The 18,170-nt window shown below is 44.4% G+C and overlaps 2 protein-coding genes across 2 annotated transcripts in view; both read right to left on the bottom strand.

Moving 5' to 3' along the window:
* LOC143958164 (uncharacterized) overlaps positions 1–18,170 on the bottom strand; it is a 309,265-nt gene that overhangs the window by 219,968 nt on the left and 71,127 nt on the right. The window lies entirely within an intron of this gene.
* LOC143958183 (uncharacterized) overlaps positions 1,192–18,170 on the bottom strand; it is an 88,122-nt gene continuing 71,143 nt past the window's right edge. The window contains exons 7-11 of the mRNA XM_077467655.1: positions 16,296–16,348; positions 7,019–7,090; positions 5,297–5,368; positions 2,916–2,987; positions 1,192–1,305 (exon numbers count right to left, since the gene is read on the bottom strand). Of these exons, the coding sequence (XP_077323781.1) occupies positions 1,192–1,305; positions 2,916–2,987; positions 5,297–5,368; positions 7,019–7,090; positions 16,296–16,348 (383 nt within the window). The remainder of the gene's footprint in view (positions 1,306–2,915; positions 2,988–5,296; positions 5,369–7,018; positions 7,091–16,295; positions 16,349–18,170) is intronic.

Below are 18,170 nucleotides of genomic sequence, written 5' to 3'. Positions count from 1 at the left end.
TTCCTTTTGTAGTCTAAAGTATGTTTTTTTTTATATGCAACTTCAGTGCCTTAGATATAAAGAGCATTTGTTTAATATATGTTAGCTGAACATTAAAAAAACAATTACACACTTTGAATCTAAGTGGCTACATGCAGCTGCAATGTTAGGCGAACATACATTAAACAAATGCTTTTTTATCTGAGGCACTAAAGTTGCATATAAACCCCTATTCCACTCTCAAACATGGCCATCTGCCGACTGCATTGTAAGCCGAGTGACATTTCTTAAATGGGACGTCACTAGGTGGCACCGCCCCCTTGGGACGTCACTGACCGGTGCATGCTGGGGGGAATTCCTGAATGGAAGTTTGGAAATGTGGTCACCCTAGACCAGTGGTCTCCAAACTGCAGCCCAGGGGCCAGATGTGGCCCTTTGCTTGCTTCTATCCGGCCCTCGGGACACTATTCCTCCAACTGACAATGATGAGGCACCATCTCTCCCACTGACACCAATAATAGGGCACAATTTATCCTACTAAAACCATCGATGATACACTATTCCTTCCACTAATATCAATGATGGGACACTATTCCTCCCACTAATATCAATGATGGGACACTATTACTCCCACTGACACCAATAATAGGGCACTATTCCTCCTATGAAGACCAATGATGGAACAATATTCCTCCCACTGACACCATCTATGGGGGATTGTCCCAACCTACTGAGACCAATGATGGGGTGCTATTCCTCCCACTGACCCCATCTATGGGGCACTGTTCCTCCTACTATGACCAATAATGGGGCATCATTCCTCCCACTGACACCATTGATAGAGCACTGTTTCTCCTGCCATGACTAATAATGGGGCATCATTCCTCCCACTGAAATTATTAATGAAACGCTATTCCTCCTGTTAAAACCAGTAATGGGACAGTGTTTACTCCCACTTATGCATTTTCTACTCACATTGGCCAAAGTCTGGCCCCTTTAAGCTGGAAGGACAGTAAACTGGCCCTTTGTTTAAAGGGTTTGGAGACCCCTGCCCTAGGCTGACAGTGTATACCTCACACTGACCTTCCCTTGTTCTATCCAAAGCAAAAGATTTTTTGCTGAAAGTGGGTTTTGAGTTACAGCAGAGTTTGGTGAGATACCATTAATGGAAGCTTAGGTTGAAATGCAGACCAGAGAAAAAAGAAATGAGTCTTAATTTCCTTCATGTACACAAACAATATGTTCCTTATTTACCTGCAAGTCCGCTGCTTCCTCTTTCTCCTTTTGAGCCTGTTGGTCCGGCAACCCCTTGTCTACCAGGTGCTCCTGAAAAGCCATGTAATACAGTGATCACATGAATTAAAGATAGAACAACATATAGGATAACATAGTATTTACTAAAAAACCTTATATTTTAAGGGAAAACCCACACCAAAATGTAAAAAAAATGGAGTGCCCCCCCCCAAAATTCATACCAGGCCCTTCAGGTCTGGTATGGATTTTAAGGGGAACCCTGAGCCGAAATTTTAAAAATAACAGACCCTTATCCGAGCATGCAACCTTGAAGTTCCGGATGGGAGATGGACGAGCAAGCCCCCCCCCCCTCCTGGGCCATACCAGGCCACAAGCCCTCAACATGGAAAGGGTACTTTGAGGTCCCCAAAAGCACATTGTCCCCATGGTGATGGGGACCAGGGCCTCATCCCCTAAACCCTTGCCCGGTGGTTATGGGGGTCTGAGGTTAGGGAGATTATTAGAATCTGGAAGCTCCTTTAACAAGGGAGCCCCCAGATCCCAGCCCCCCATGTGAAGGGGTAGGGGTACATTGTAGGGGTTCGCTCGTCTCCTTTCTTTCCTGGCCTGCCAGGCTGCTTGCTTTGATAAGGGTCTGGTGTGGATTTTGGGGGGACCCCCACACCATTTTTTTAAAGGGTTCCCCTTAAAATCCATACCAGACCTGAATGGCCTGGTATAGATTTTGGAGGGGACTCCCACCACTACATTTAAAAGAAAAAAAATGTTTCATCTATATTGCCGAGACCTGACAAAACATTACAGGCGCAAGCAATTTTAAATGACATTTTTTCCTTTAGAAATGTCATTTTTCTGCAGGACTGTAATAAACATCGGAAAGATGTGCTACTTTACAGGTAGACTAAAGGGACCCCCAGGCACGATATTTCATTTTTATTGTTTCACTTTAAGCATTATTAAAATCACTGCTCCTGAAAAAATGCTTGTTTTTAAAACTTTTTTGCATTAATGCATGTCCCCTGGGGCAGGACCCATACACTTTTTATGGAAATAACTTGCATATAAGCCTTTAAAAGGAGCACAGTGTTCGCAAACATTTTTTGCATGTTCACATGCAAAGTGGTGTAGTGGTTAGCACTCTCACCTAGCAGTAAGAAGGGTCACTGTTTCAAATCCCAACCATGACACTACCTGCCTGGAGTTTGCATGTTCTCCCTGTGCCTGCGTGGGTTTCCTCCGGGTACTCCGGTTTACTCCCACAATCGAAAATCCAAAGACATGCAGGTAGGTTAATTGGATTCTGTCCAAAATTGGCCCTAGTATGAATAGGGACCTTGGATTGTGGGCTACTTGAGGGTAGGGACTGATGTGAGTGTGCAATGTACAGGGACAATTGTAGACACTCACTCAGGTTGAACTGGATGGACTGGTGTCTTTATTCAACCTTACTAACTATGAAACATGTTCTGGTGTGGGGGGGTGTTCGGCTCATCCCTACTCCTTACCATATAACCTCTAATAGAAGCCTTTATAAACCTAGGCACCCTGTATTGCAAACCCAGTTATACCAGTTCACATTCAGCTACGGTGCATATATTCCTCTCTGTGGTTTCATTTAAAGTCATACAAATAATTCATGTAAGCAGAGAGGGTTCACTTTAGTGGGCAAAGTTCCCAGTTACCTGGTGCCCCATTGACTCCTCTTTCCCCTTTTGCTCCAGTTGGTCCAGAAATCCCTTGTAATCCAGGAGGGCCTAGTTAGTCAAGAAAGAGTAAAAGCTTTAGTTTAATCTGCTTGGTTTTTGATTTCCCTGGTTTCTTCTTTATCCCCAACAAATTTCTAACAGGACCTGTGGTGCAAATAAACTATCACCTCATAAGCCTTTAGAAGAACCCTGCAGTTGTGAAAGCAGTGGTAAGGAAGAGGTCTTTAAACACTGACTCTGCCTTTTCTGAGAACCACCACTAATTTTATCAAGATCAGTGTGAATATGTTCATCTCTAAAAAATTCTAAGTATTAGTCGAATATTATTCCATCTGATGCTAAACATTATAAGCTACATGCAGATGCAAAATGATCGGTCCTGGTTGTAAAGAGCTACCTAGGGGTCAACAAAATGGTTATGTGGACTTCCCTTCTCCCAGAACCCTGAACTCTGTACGTAACACACTCCAGAACCCTGTACTCTGTACATAACACACTCCAGAACCCTGTACTCTGTGCATAACACACTCCAGAACCCGACATTCTGTACATAATGCACTCCAGAACCCTGCACTCTATAGGTGATGCACTCCAGAACCCTGCACTTTGTGCCTAGCACTCTCCTGCACTCTGTACATAGTTCACTACAGAAACCTGCACCCTGTGCACAACATACTCCAGAGCCCACCTTCCTGTACATAATGCACTCCAGAACCCTGCACACTGTACACAGCACTCTCCTGAGCCATGCACTCTGTGCATAACACACTTCAGAACCCCGCACTCTGTATCTGGCACTCTCCTAAACCTTGTACTCAGTACCCATTAAGCCCCTCCCACTGTTAAGTGTTGAACAACATATCTGTATTTGCTGTTGTGCAGGCAGCGTGCTGCCAGTTGCTTCCTCCTTTAAGTGTCCCTCATTCTGAAGTTCAAAAGTTGCATTTACTGCATTGTGCATGGATTTGTACATAACAAGTAGGGGAAGCTCATTTTAGATTTGTCTTGACGCTTCATTTTTTCCAATTTTTTCTCCAGATTCCTAAGGTCATTTGTATTCCTTTTGTAGTCTAAAGTATGTTTTTTTTTTATATGCAACTTCAGTGCCTTAGATAAAAAGAGCATTTGTTTAATGTATGTTAGCCGATCATTGAAAGAACAATTATACACTTTGAATCTAAGTGGCTACATGCAGCTGCAATGTTAGGCGAACATGTATTAAACAAATGCTTTTTTATCTGAGGCACTAAAGTTGCATATAAACTCCCATTCCACTCTCAAACACGGCCATCTGCCGACTGCATTGTAAGCCGAGTGACATTTCTTAAATGGGACGTCACTTGGTGGCACTGCCCCCTTGGGACGTCACTGACCGGTGCATGCTGGGGGGAATCCCTGAATGGAAGTTTGGAAATGTGGTCACCCTAGACCAGTGGTCTCCAAACTGCAGCCCAGGGGCCAGATGTGGCCCTTTGCTTGCTTCTATCCGGCCCTCGGGACGCTATTCCTCCAACTGACAATGATGAGGCACCATCACTCCCACTGACACCAATAATGGGGCACAATTCCTCCTACTAAAACCATCGATGATACACTATTCCTCCCACTAATATCAATGATGGGACACTATTCCTCCCACTAATATCAATGATGGGATACTATTACTCCCACTGACACCAATAATGGGGCACTATTCCTCCTATGAAGACCAATGATGGAACAATATTCCTCCAACTGACACCATCTATGGGGCATTGTCCCCCCTACTAAGACCAATGATGGGGTGCTATTCCTCCCACTGACATCATCCATGGGGCTCTGCTCCCCCTACTAAGACCAATTATGGGGCACTATTCCTCCCACTGACCCCATCTATGGGGCACTGTTCCTCCTACTATGACCAATGATGAGGCATTATTCCTCCCACTGACGCCATTGATAGGGCACTGTTTCTCCTGCCATGACCAATAATGGGGCATCATTCCTCCCACTGACATCATTAATGAACTGCTATTCCTCCTGTTAAAAACAGTAATGGGACCGTGTTTACTTCCACTTATGCATTTTCTACTCACATTGGCCAAAGTCTGGCCCTCTTGAAGCTTGAAGGACAGTAAACTGGCCCTTTTTTTAAAGAGTTTGGAGACCCCTGCCCTAGGCTGACAGTGTATACCTCACACTGATCTTCCCTTGTTCTATCCAAAGCAAAAGTTTTTTTTTGCCGAAAGTGGGTTTTGAGTTACAGCAGAGTTTGGTGAGATACTATTAATGGAAGCTTGGGTTGAAATGCAGACCAGAGAAAAAAGAAATGAGTCTCAATTTCCTTCATGTACACAAACAATATGTTCCTTATTTACCTGCAAGTCCGCTGCTTCCTCTTTCTCCTTAGAAGCCTGTTGGTCCGGCAACCCCTTGTCTACCAGGTGCTCCTGAAAAGCCATGTAATACAATGATCACATGAATTAAAGATAGAACAACATATAGGATAACATAGTATTTACTAAAAAACCTTATATTTTAAGGGGAAACCCACACCAAAATGTAAAAAAAAATGGGGTGCCACCCCCCAAAATTCATACCAGGCCCTTCAGGTCTGGTATGGATTTTAAGGGGAACCCTGAGCCGAAATTTTAAAAATAACAGACCCTTATCCGAGCATGCAACCTTGAAGGGTCCGGATGGGAGATGGACGAGCAAGCCCCCCCCCCCTCCTGGGCCATACCAGGCCACGTGCCCTCAACATGGAAAGGATGCTTTGGGGGCCCCCAAAGCACATTGTCCCTATGTTGATGGGGACCAGGGTCTCATCCCCACAACCCTTGCACGGTGGTTATGGGGGTCTGAGGGCAGGGGGATTATTGGAATCTGGAAGCCCCTTTAACAAAGGAGCCCCCAGATCCCAGCCCCCCATGTGAAGGGGTAGGGGTACATTGTAGGGGCTCGCTCGTCTCGTTTCTTTCCTGGCCTGCCAGGCTGCTTGCTTTAATAAGGGTCTGGTGGGGATTTTGGGGGACCCCCACACCATTTTTTTAAAGGGTTCCCCTTAAAATCCATACCAGACCTGAATGGCCTTGTATAGATTTTGGAGGGGACTCCCACCACTACATTTAAAAGAAAAAAAAATGTAATCTATATTGCCAGGACCTGCCAAAACATTACAGGCGCAAGCAATTTTAAATGAAATTTTTTCCTTTAGAAATGTCATTTTTCTGCAGGACTGTAATAAACATCGGAAAGATGTGCTACTTTACAGGTAGACTAAAGGTACCCCCAGGCACAATATTTCATTTTTATTGTTTCACTTTAAGCATTATTAAAATCACTGCTCCTGAAAAAATGCTTGTTTTTAAAACTTTTTTTGCATTGATGCATGTCCCCTGGGGCAGGACCCGGGTCCCCATACACTTTTTATGAAAATAACTTGCATATAAGCCTTTAAAAGGAGCACAGTGTTCGCAAACATTTTTGCATGTTCACATGCACAGTGGTGTAGTGGTTAGCACTCTCACCTAGCAGTAAGAAGGGTCACTGTTTCAAATCCCAACCATGACACTACCTGTCTGGAGTTTGCGTGTTCTCCCTGTGCCTGCGTAGGTTTCCTCCAGGTACTCAGGTTTCCTCCAGGTACTCTGCTTTCCTCCCACAATCCAAAGACATGCAGGTAGGTTAATTGGCTTCTGTCCAAAATTGGCCCTAGTATGAATGGGGACCTTGGATTGTGGGCTCCTTGAGGGTAGGGACTGATGTGAGTGTGCAATGTACAGGGACAATTGTAGACACTCCCTCAGGTTGAACTGGATGGACTGGTGTCTTTATTCAACCTTACTAACTTAGAAACATGTTCTGGTGTGAACCGAACTGGGGGGGGGGGGGGGGGTGTTCGGCTCATCCCTACTCCTTACCATATAACCTCTAATAGAAGCCTTCATAAACCTAGGCACCCTGTATTGCAAACCCAGTTATACCAGTTCACATTCAGCTACGGTGCATATATTCCTCTCTGTGGTTTCATTTAAAGTCATACAAATCATTCATGTAAGCAGAGAGGGTTCACTTTAGTGGGCAAAGTTCCCAGTTACCTGGTGCCCCATTGACTCCTCTTTCCCCTTTTGCTCCAGTTGCTCCAGAAATACCTTGTAATCCAGGAGGGCCTAGTTAGTCAAGAAAGAGTAAAAGCTTTAGTTTAATCTGCTTGGTTTTTGATTTTCCTGCTTTCTTCTTTATCCCCAACAAATTTCTAACAGGACCTGTGGTGCAAAAAAACTATCACCTCATAAGCCTTTAGAATAACCCTAAAGTTGTGAAAGCAGTGGTAAGGAAGAGGTCTTTAAACACTGACTCTGCCCTTTCTGAGAACCACCACTAATTTTATCAAGATCAGTGTGAATATGTTCATCTCTAAAAAATTCTATGTATTAGTCGAATATGATTCCATCTGATGCTACACATTATAAGCTACATGCAGATGCAAAATGATCGGTCCTGGTTGTAAAGAGCTACCTAGGGGTCAACAAAATGGTTATGTGGACTTCCCTACTCTCAGAACCCTGCACTCTGTACGTAACACACTCCAGAACCCTGCACTCTGTACATAACACACTCCAGAACCCTGCACTCTGTACATAACACACTCCAGAACCCTGCACTCTGTACGTAACACACTCCAGAACCCTGCACTCTGTACATAACACACTCCAGAACCCTGCACTCTGTACATAACACACTCCAGAACCCTGCACTTTGTACGTAACACACTCCAGAACCCTGTACTCTGTACATAACACATTCCAGAACCCGACATTCTGTACATAATGCACTCCAGAACCCTGTACTCTGTAGGTGATAAACTCCAGAACCTTGCTGATAAGAAATATGCAAAGAATTACAGGTGATATCGATGTTTGCCTTGTTCCTTATATGTACTTTGTGTAGCTAAAGAGCCTGACCTAGGCTAGTTGAGAATCTAGCAGATATTACCAAATATTACTAAAAGCTTGTAAAAGGCACTCTGGCTTTGGCAATAAAGCTGACAATGCACCATGAGTCACCAGTGTGCCTTAGCCAATGGCAGGTTCCCAAATACTGCTATAAAATTACTGTGTACATATTTCCTGGTATGACTTTGCTGTGGACCTCCTGCTAGAAGGGTCCCTCATCCGTTTGTACTGGTACATCTGTAATAAATCTGTCTTCTAATCAACATGACCGGAGTTGACTGATAAGTGAGAGGAATGGAATTTTACTGACACCATGGTCCTTTCGAGCCGGAAGCAAGGATTAGGTGGTGGATCGAACGGTTCCGTCCAAAATATCGGTGAGTATCAGACTCCCTCTCACCGAGACCTAGGTCCTCCCACTCAAGTTAAGTGGTAAAAAGAGGCTGGTCGGTTCCGGAACCACACCTAAGCTCTGCTACTGGACTTATTTGATCCAGTCCTCCGTCTGTGAAAGGTAAGACAGATCTTTTCTTTTCTCTTCTACTCAAGGTGATTTTTTTTTTTTTTTATTTCTATTTATTGAGTATGCCTCCACTGTGGCTAGGTGACACAGTGGCCGAAGACAGAGGCACTTGGGGACGTTGCCTATGGTAAATAGACGTAGCCCACTGTCCGAGACAGATTACAAAAAAAATATAAGGTACCGGAAGATAATTGATAATTGTTGTGAATAGTGACTACAAGTATTCCGGATAGATTACAGAGAGTCACGGTGGCCATTTCAGGTTTTTGATGGTTGGGACAAAAGAGGAAGTGACTGTGCGAGTAACTTTCTCAGCAACACTTCTCCCTTCCATAGATTGATTCTTTTTTCTCTTTTTCTCTCGAGAGTAATATTTCTAGCACTGTTCCTTTTGCTGCATTTGTTAACACATGAGATTAACTCTCTTGGTCTTTCTTCCTCATGTTTAACTTACTGCAGCGATTTTTTTTTTTTTTTGGATTCTCTACTGAGTGTGGAGTGGAGTGCCTTGTTTGCTAAGGCAGATATATATATATATATATATATATATATATTTATATATATCTGTGTCCCTGCAGATGGTTAAAAAAAAATAAAAATAAAAACTGGACTCACTTTTTTTTTTTGTTGTTGTGTGTGTGTGTGTGTGTGTGTGTATAAAAGAAAAAAAAAAGAGAGAGGGAAACATGGGGAATACACTCTGCAAAGGTATTTTTTGCGCTTGTTTGTGTTGTTGCTGTGTACCAAATGTACCATTAGAAGGTGATAAGAAATGTATGCATGGTAAAAGTCCAAAGAATGTTAAATATTGCCGTAAGTGGGAAAAGGACTGTGGGTTTAATGGGAAACTAACAGTGAGGGGTTGTCAAGCTTTAGTAGATAGAATTAATATCTTTGGACCAAAGGATCAGAAGCGATATGGACTTCAAGTAGCAGAGGAATGGTTGCACCAAGCGCAGAGTAGAGCAGAAAGTAAAGCTAAATCAAACCAAAGGAATAAATTCCAAATGCAGTTGCCTTTGGTTGATGGAGAAGATGATACTATGTGTATAGTGCAGCAACCACCGCCCTATCATGCCCCTCCCCCTCCACAGCCAACATATCCCACCCTGCCGCAGGGGGCTGGAACTAACCCCTTCATCCTGCAGTCACACCCTCTTCCCCTTCAAGCCTCCACCCCCCAGAAGGGACCCAACCAGCCCCCACAGGAAGGCCTGGGCGTCTCCCCTATTGCACAAGCAGCCCATGACAGCCCTAGGTTAAACAGATCCATGATAGAGACATTAATGGAAGCCATTGCTAAGGGGTGGGTACAGGCGGGGGAAACAGCCCGAGATCGAAGAGCTCCCACAAGATACCCTGGGGAGGACGAGGAGGAGAATATGTGCCCTCTGATTGAGGTCCCTAATCCAATGGCAGGTCAAAACATAAATGGACAAGTCCATCCTCTTACTATGACCGTATATCGGCCCTGGACTGAAAGTGATGTACAAAAAGCCACCGAACATATTAAGCACCCCAAATTAGGTCCAGCAGAATTTGTTGAAAATATTCAGGGGCTGCGGGATAGCTATAAACTAAATGGGGTGGAGGTAGAGCGGGCAATCAGACGTGTATTGGGGCCAGATTGGGCCTCAGTAAAAGGAGACTGGGAACCATGTGCAGTGGACCACCAAGGGAATAGGGGACTCCCTCTTGCTCCAAATCACGCAGATTTAAATGCAAGAGTAAATAATCTTCTCCAACGAATAACTAATAGATTCATCCAGCGCACAGATTGGCAAAAGATCAATATGACTGCACAAGAGGATAAGGAAAACGTTAACGATTATTTAAATAGATTAAGGGAAATTTTCAAATCATACTCCGGGTTACCGGAATCAGAGGACGTTAATAGTGCATATCAGCAACAGCTGAAGATTACTTTTGTTAATGGATTAAAACCAGAACACAAAGAGTATATCACAAAAAGTATGGTCACATATAGAACAGCTGGAGTGTTAGACACATTACAATGGGCAAAACATAATGAAAGGTGGCTTAAGGAGAAAGGAAAGAAGAATGTGAAAGTGAAAGTTTTCTTGCAAGGTGACAATAATCAGGATGATGGGGAGGAATACACTGTTGATGCCGCACCCGAGAACAGAGGGAGAGGTCGGGGAGGCAACAGGGGGAGAGGAAGGGGCAGTTATAGAGGAAGAGGTAGGAATGAAGGGAACAGAGAAGGATGGCAAGATAGGGAATGGGTAAAAAAAATAGAATGTTGGACATGCCACCGACAGGGACATCTGGCCAGAGACTGTCCAGAGGGATCAGGCCCCTGGAGGACAGAATGACTAGACATCGAGAGCATAAGTCACCTGGGTAGGGTAGGATATGTGGATAACCTACCGCAGGTGAGCCTGAAGATTGAAGGGAAAGATGTTACGTTTTTGGTAGATTCTGGAGCATCTAGGACATTAATACATCCAGAGGACATACCACAAATAAAACAATCCACAAAATCAATTTTGGTACAGGGAGTAAATGGTACAACAGTAAGAGAGGCCCTGTCTGAATATGTCACAGTAGAACATCCCAGGATAGGGATGCGAGTAACTACTAGGGTAATCCTATCAACTGTATGCCCAGTAAACTTACTAGTAAGAGATTTGATGTCAGCAATGCACTTGTCAATACATGCACAAGACACGGGGTTCACAGTGAGGGTGGGGAAAGAACTTGTTCTCCCCCCATGGGATGAAAACTATTACTATTACTCACTAGATGCATACCTTAAAGACAAAATTACTTCAGAAACGATCGAGAAAATGGTTAAACATACAAGGGAAGTCATGGGGTCTAAAAGGTCAGTAGATTTCCAGCCAATGGGCAGAGTGTATTGCACTATGTGGGTTAAAAAGACACCAGGACCAGACAGAGACTATACCTTCCACTTCTTTTTGAAAAAGGAAGTGGTGTTACAGTTAACTAATGTCTATTGGAACAACGAAGGGTTTTGTGCATCATCTTGTGCTCTGCCACCAGAGGAAAAGGATTTGTTTAAGGAAACAACCCCCCATCTGTCCCTCAGTAAACTGAAAGATAGGGCTTGGGTGGATTGTGGGGATTTTGTAAAACAATGCCAGGAATTGCAAGATTGGAAGCAGACAAGGATACCAGACATGTATGAAAGTTATTCTACTGGCTACTTCTGTCAGCGACCCAGGGGAGATGAGGTCACCACTACACCATCTGCCCATGTGCGAAAGTCCATAACACCATGATATTTGGTGACCGATGCTGATCCTTTGGACCAGGTTCCAGAGAAACTCTGGACCAAGGGACCAGCAGTTGTAGGACTTATTAAGGGAGTCCAGCCAGTGACTATCACTCCAAAATCACACCACAGACACCACAGACCCCATCAAAGACAGTACCCCCTGAGGCATATCCCCGGTGATACAGGACCTTTTAAAAGCAGGGATAGTTATACCCTGCCCAGACAGGCCTTGCAATACCCCTTTGTTTCCTGTGAAGAAACAACCACCCTCGGTGGAGAATGGTACAGGACCTTCAAGCGGTAAATCAGGCAGTGATACCCCGAGCGCCAGTGGTGCCAGACCCCCATACTTTGCTCAATGATCTCTCTCCAGACAGCAAGGTATTCTCAGTTATAGATATCAGTAATGCCTTTTTTAGCATACCAATTCACCCAGACCATCAGATTTGGTTTGCTTTTACCTACAAAGGGAAAAGATATACCTTCACAAGATTATCACAGGGGTATTGTGAATCGCCCACTATTTTTGCACAGGCAATGTCAGCAAATTTAGCACAGTTTGAGCCATCAGGAGGCAGTCAGCTTCTACTTTATGTAGATGACATTCTCCTGGCGTCTCCAACAAAAAAAAATTGTGCATTAGACACCATAGCCCTTTTGCATTTTTTATGTGAGCAGGGCCATAAAGTAAATAGGAAGAAATTGCAGTTCTGCCAGGATAATGTTAGATACATGGGATATAACATTTCAAAGGAGGGGAAACATTTAGATGATGAAAGGATACAAGTAATTCTCCAAGTGCCAAAAACAAAAACAAAGAAGCAGATGATGTAATTTCTGGGTATGGCAAACTTCTGTAGCACATGGATTCCCAACTATTCAGTCTTGACTGCACCTTTAGTGCAGGCAATACATGGGGAACCCATGGCCCCCCAGGATGACATACAGTGGAATGAAGAAAGTGAGACAGCTTTTACTGAATTAAAAAGAACATTAACAAGCACCTCAGTGCTGGGACTACCCAACTATGAGAAACTGTTTGAGCAAACTGTAGATTCAAGAGATGGACACATGACATCAGTACTGACACAGACACATAGGGGTAAACAAAGACCAATCGCATATGACTCCACTAAACTTGATAATGTGACAAGAGCACTTCCCCCATGTGTGCAGGCAGTGGTCGCAGCAGCAGAAGAGATTAAGGCTTCAGCCTCCACTGTACTGTATCACCCGCTCATATTAAAGGTCCCACATGCTGTATCAGTAATATTACTACAACAGAAAATTTCACACCTTAGCCCAGCAAGACACTTATCCTGTATAACTGTGCTTTTGACACAACCGCATATAACCATCCAAAGGTGCACTACTTTAAACCCATCCACACTTCTGCCAATACCAACAGACGGTGAAAAACACGATTGTACGGCCGCTATTGCTGAGAAGGTATTACCTAGGAGTGACCTTAAAGACACTCCATTACCATATTCTGACATGACACTTTTTGTTGATGGATCCAGCAGAAAGAATCCTGATGGCACGAATGCTACTGGATATGCAGTCGTCACACAAACAGAGGTAATGGAAGCTGAAATGTTACCTAGTCATTACTCAGCACAAGTAGCAGAATTAATCGCTCTTATAAGAGCATGTACCCTAGCTGAAGGGAAAAAGGCCACCATCTACACGGACAGCCAGTACGCAATTTCTACAGTGCATGTATTTGCCCAGCAATGGAAAAACAGGGGAATGGTCACTTCTGGGGGCAAACCCATTTCACATACTGATTTCATTTTAGGATTACTCGATGCTATCCAGCTTCCAATAGAGTAGACAATATGTAAATGTCAGGCCCATACAAAAGGCAAAGACCCAATATGTGAGGGGAATAAAAAAGCAGACAAAGCTGCTAAACAAGCAGCTAATCAATCTACACAAATCTTAGTACAACAGGAAGATATACAATTAGATCACACAATTTTGAAGGATATGCAAAGTTGTGCACCCCCATCTGAAAAACAACTTTGGGTCACAAAAGGATGCACCCTCCAGGAGGGCAGATATATCTCTCCAGAAAACAAACCAGTCCTGCCAAAGACTTTATTTAAGTATGCAGCATTCTTGACCCATGGAGTAACACATGTGTTAAACAGGGGGATGAGAGAGATACTAAATAAAGTGGTAGCAGCCTATGGCTTTACAAACTACTCAAAAACTTTTTGTTCTCAATGCATTACCGTATATACTCGAGTATAAGCCGAGATTTTCAGCCTCTTTTTTGAGGCTGAAAGTGCCCCCCTCGGCTTATACTCGAGTCATCGCTGTCTGCCCGCTCGATCAGCGTGTCGAGCAGACAGACAGCGGCCATTCTATTCTAATTCAAAAGCCGCGCCTCCGGCTCCGCCTTCGCCTGTGATAGGCGGAACACTGAATTTCCCAGCAGCCTGTGTTCCGCCTATCACGGACATCCGCTCATCCTCGTACTACGGACGAGGATGAAAGGATGGCCGTGATAGGCGGAACACAGACTGCTGGGAAATTGTGTTCCGCCTATCACAGACAGGGAGGCGCGGCATTTGAACAGGAAAATGGGCGCCGACGAAGAGCGGTGATCCTGGGACGGGACCGGACGGAGGCTCGGCTCGGCTCGGCTCGGGACGGGACGGGACCGGACGGAGTCTCGGGACGGGACGGGACCGGACCGGACGGAGGCTCGGCTCGGGACGGGACGGGACCGGACGGAGGCTCGGGACCGGACGGAGGCTGGGGACACAGGTAGGCTGGACACACAAGGCCTCACACACACACACACACACACACACACACACACACACACACACACACACACACACACACACACACACACACACACACACACACACACACACACATGGATGGACACACACACAGGGATGGATGGATGGATGGATGGACGGACACACACACAGGGATGGATGGATGGATGGACACACACACAGGGATGGACAGGCATATCTCACCCTCGGCTTATACACGAGTCAATAGGTTTCCCAGTTTTTTGGGGGTAAATTGGGGGCCTCGGCTTATACTCGGGTCGGCCTATACTCGAGTATATACGGTATATGTGCAAGACACAATGCTCAGGGAGGCATAAGACCATGGAAAGGGAAGTTCCCCACACCTCAATATCCATTCCAACACATTTGCATGGATTTTATTGAATTACACAAATGTGAAAGGAAGAAATATTGTTTGGTAATCAGTGATTCATTGACCAAATGGGTAGAGATATTCCCCACAGGAAGTGCTGATGCCTTAACAGAATCCAAAGCCTTACTAAAAGATATCATTCCACGATTTGGGATACCAGAGAAGATTTATAGTGATAATGGTCCACATTTTGTAAATCAGACCATAAAACATTTAACAGAAGTGATGGGTATAGAAGTAAAGAATCACTGTGCATATCACCCTCAGTCAGCAGGGCTCGTAGAAAGACATAATGGGATATTAAAGAGCAAGCTAAAAAAGGCTATGGCAGAGAAAGGGAAAAATTGGATGTACTGTCTCCCACTAGCTATTTTAAGCATGCACATCACCCCCACTAAGGAGGGGCTGAGTCCATTTGAAATGATGTATGGTAGACCTTATAAAATACCTTTATTACCAAATGAAACCCACATAGAGGAAGTGGAGAGAATCTTAGCAGAATACATGTCAAGGTTGTTAAAACAGAAACAAATTAACCAAGTGTGTTCCATTCCAGAAGGAGAGCCTATAGGAGAAGACGAAGTACAAATCGGAGACTGGGTCCTCATCAAGGTGATCAAAAAGAAGCACTGGCACTCCCCTAAGTGGGATGGTCCATATCAAGTACTCCTTACTACTCCCACCGCAGTAAGAATTGCTGAAAGGACTACCTGGATTCACCAATCCCACTGTAAAAAGGTAAACATAGGCAGAGTAGGGACAGAAAGACTGAAGGAGGGAGAAAGTCCAACTACAAAGGGAGGCAGATAAAAGGTCTGCTTGTCTCAACCTTGGTGAAGAAAAGGCCCTATTTAGGCCCCCCTCACTTCAGATAGGATGGTAGGGATTTTGTTCCTCGTGGCAGCATTGGTGACTCTAGGTAAGGCCTCTATACGGGGAGGTAGGAGACACGGGAGGATAGTGGAACCAATCAATTGGGAAGAGACAGGAACAGCATTAAACCTCACCTTTGTTGAGGGAACCACCAGTACTATACAGGTGGATTTCTGCCAGATGACAGATTGTGGAGATAAGGTAGAAGCATGTAAGTTGACCTGGGCAGACAAATACGTGTGCTACTTGACTGGAACTACCGGGTGTACTACTTGGGATTCAGTCATGTGGACAACTGCAGCCCAAGATTGGGGATATGAGATCCCAGCAGCAGGAGATTTAAAGAATAGATTAACCATAACTAAAGCGGCCCACTCTCCCTGTACGGAACCAAAGAATTGTAATATATTATTGATTTCCCTGAAGGACCCTAAACTAGAAGATCAGAGGTTATACCATATAGGAGCTTGGATATCAGGAACTGAACCTTTGGGAAAATTCTTCCTTGAAGTCAAACCCAAGAATGAGACAAACAAGAAGAAAGAATTAGCTAATGAGGACCAACTTACAGTAGAGTTATTAGGACCCACAGTGAGATTCACCAATCTCACAGTGGAAGAAACTATAATATTAGAAACAGGATACCAATATAAGAATGAATGGCTTGAATGGTTAATATATACTGCTAATACCCTTAAAAAAGAGAACTGCTTGGTCTGTGCAGGGGCCAGACCCCAGCTAGCTACAGTGCCCTTTCCCTTAAATAATAATACAGATCCAGATGGCTTAAGGTGTGTGCTAAAGCTGTATAAAAAAAAACATACAAACCTGACACCAACACTTCCTGTCACACGTTAAGTTTGTTGTTTCCCCAGGTTCAGAGACCTCAGATACCCCCAGCTGTCATGGCATACCCTGGCAACTTTACTTGTTTTTCACTTCCAGGGAATGAGAGTGGCACAGATTTGGGGTCTTTACCGGATGACTACTGCATGGAGAGGATTAACAAAATTGTAAAGGGAGAGGGTGACGACTGGGTTGAGCACGACACCCAGAGGGCGGACATCTGGTGGTTATGCAGAGATAAGAGGCTCAGAGCGAGAATCCCAGCCAATTCCCGAGGGGATTGTGCCCTGGTACAGCTGGCAATGCCTCTGCGCTCACTGTCAGAGTCCCCTTGGAAGAAGGGTCACCAGGGGAGCAGAAGGGACACCTCTCCTGCAGGGTCTTTTGACCCCCAGATCTACATGGATGAGATTGGGGTTCCACGTGGAGTGACAAGCGAGTTTAAGGCTAGGAATCAAGTGGCAGCTGGATTTGAGTCTCTTCTTTGGTGGGTGACAGTAAACAAGAATGTTGACTGGATTAACTATATATACTATAACCAACAAAGGTTTGTAAACTACGCCAGGGATGCAGTTAAGGGATTAGCAGAGCAATTAGCCCCTACCTCTTTGATGGCATGGCAGATTAGGATGGTATTAGATATGATCCTAGCAGAAAGAGGAGGGATCTGTAAAATGTTTGGCGGTATGTGTTGCACCTTTATTCCTAACAATACAGCTCCTGGAGGAACCGTGACTAGAGCCCTCGAAGGATTGACAGCTTTATCGAATGAAATCGCAGAAAACTCGGGTATTAATGATCCATTCACAAATTGGCTTGAAGGTTGGTTTGGGAAATGGACTGGACTTGTCACCTCATGTTTGATCTCTATCGCCGTGGTTTTAGCCATCTTAGTCATTTGTGGATGTTGTTGTATTCCCTGTATTCGAGGACTCTCTCAAAGATTAATTGAGACAGCCATGACCAGGACAATGTACCACACAGTTCCCCAAGGAACAGCAGCACAGTGGTGTAGTGGTTACTACTCTCACCTAGCAGTAAGAAGGGTCCCTGGTTCGAATCCCAACCACGACACTACCTGCCTGAAGTTTGCATGTTCTCCCTGTGCCTGCGTGGGTTTCCTACGGGTACTCTGGTTTCCTCCCACTATCCAAAGACATGCAGGTAGGTTAATTGGCTTCTGTCCAAAATTGGCCCTAGTATATGAATGGGGACCTTGGATTGTGGGCTCCTTGAGGGTAGGGACCAATGTGAGTGTGCAATGTACAGGGATAGGGACAATTGTAGACACTCACTCAGGTTGAACTGGATGGACTGGTGTCTTTATTCAACCTAACTAACTATGAAACTATGATATCTATGATGATGAGAGTACTCCTCTGAATGAAGTAAGGTCTGAAAACCCAGTTGTGGAACAGACCTGCACTGAAATAATAAATTGAGGAGGCAAATATAGATCTCAGAGGAGGGAATGATAAGAAATATGCAAAGAATTACAGGTGATATCGATGTTTGCCTTGTTCCTTATATGTACTTTGTGTAGCTAAAGAGCCTGACCAAGGCTAGTTGAGAAACTAGCAGATATTACTAAAAGCTTG

The sequence above is a fragment of the Lithobates pipiens genome, unplaced genomic scaffold, assembly GCF_037356315.1.
Source record: "Lithobates pipiens isolate NorthernLeopardFrog02 unplaced genomic scaffold, aLitPip1_a1.2 Scaffold_59, whole genome shotgun sequence".
Taxonomy (NCBI): Eukaryota; Metazoa; Chordata; class Amphibia; order Anura; family Ranidae; genus Lithobates; species Lithobates pipiens.
The sequence above is the reverse complement of the archived record's forward strand: the minus strand, read 5'-3'. Positions and strand labels throughout refer to the sequence as shown.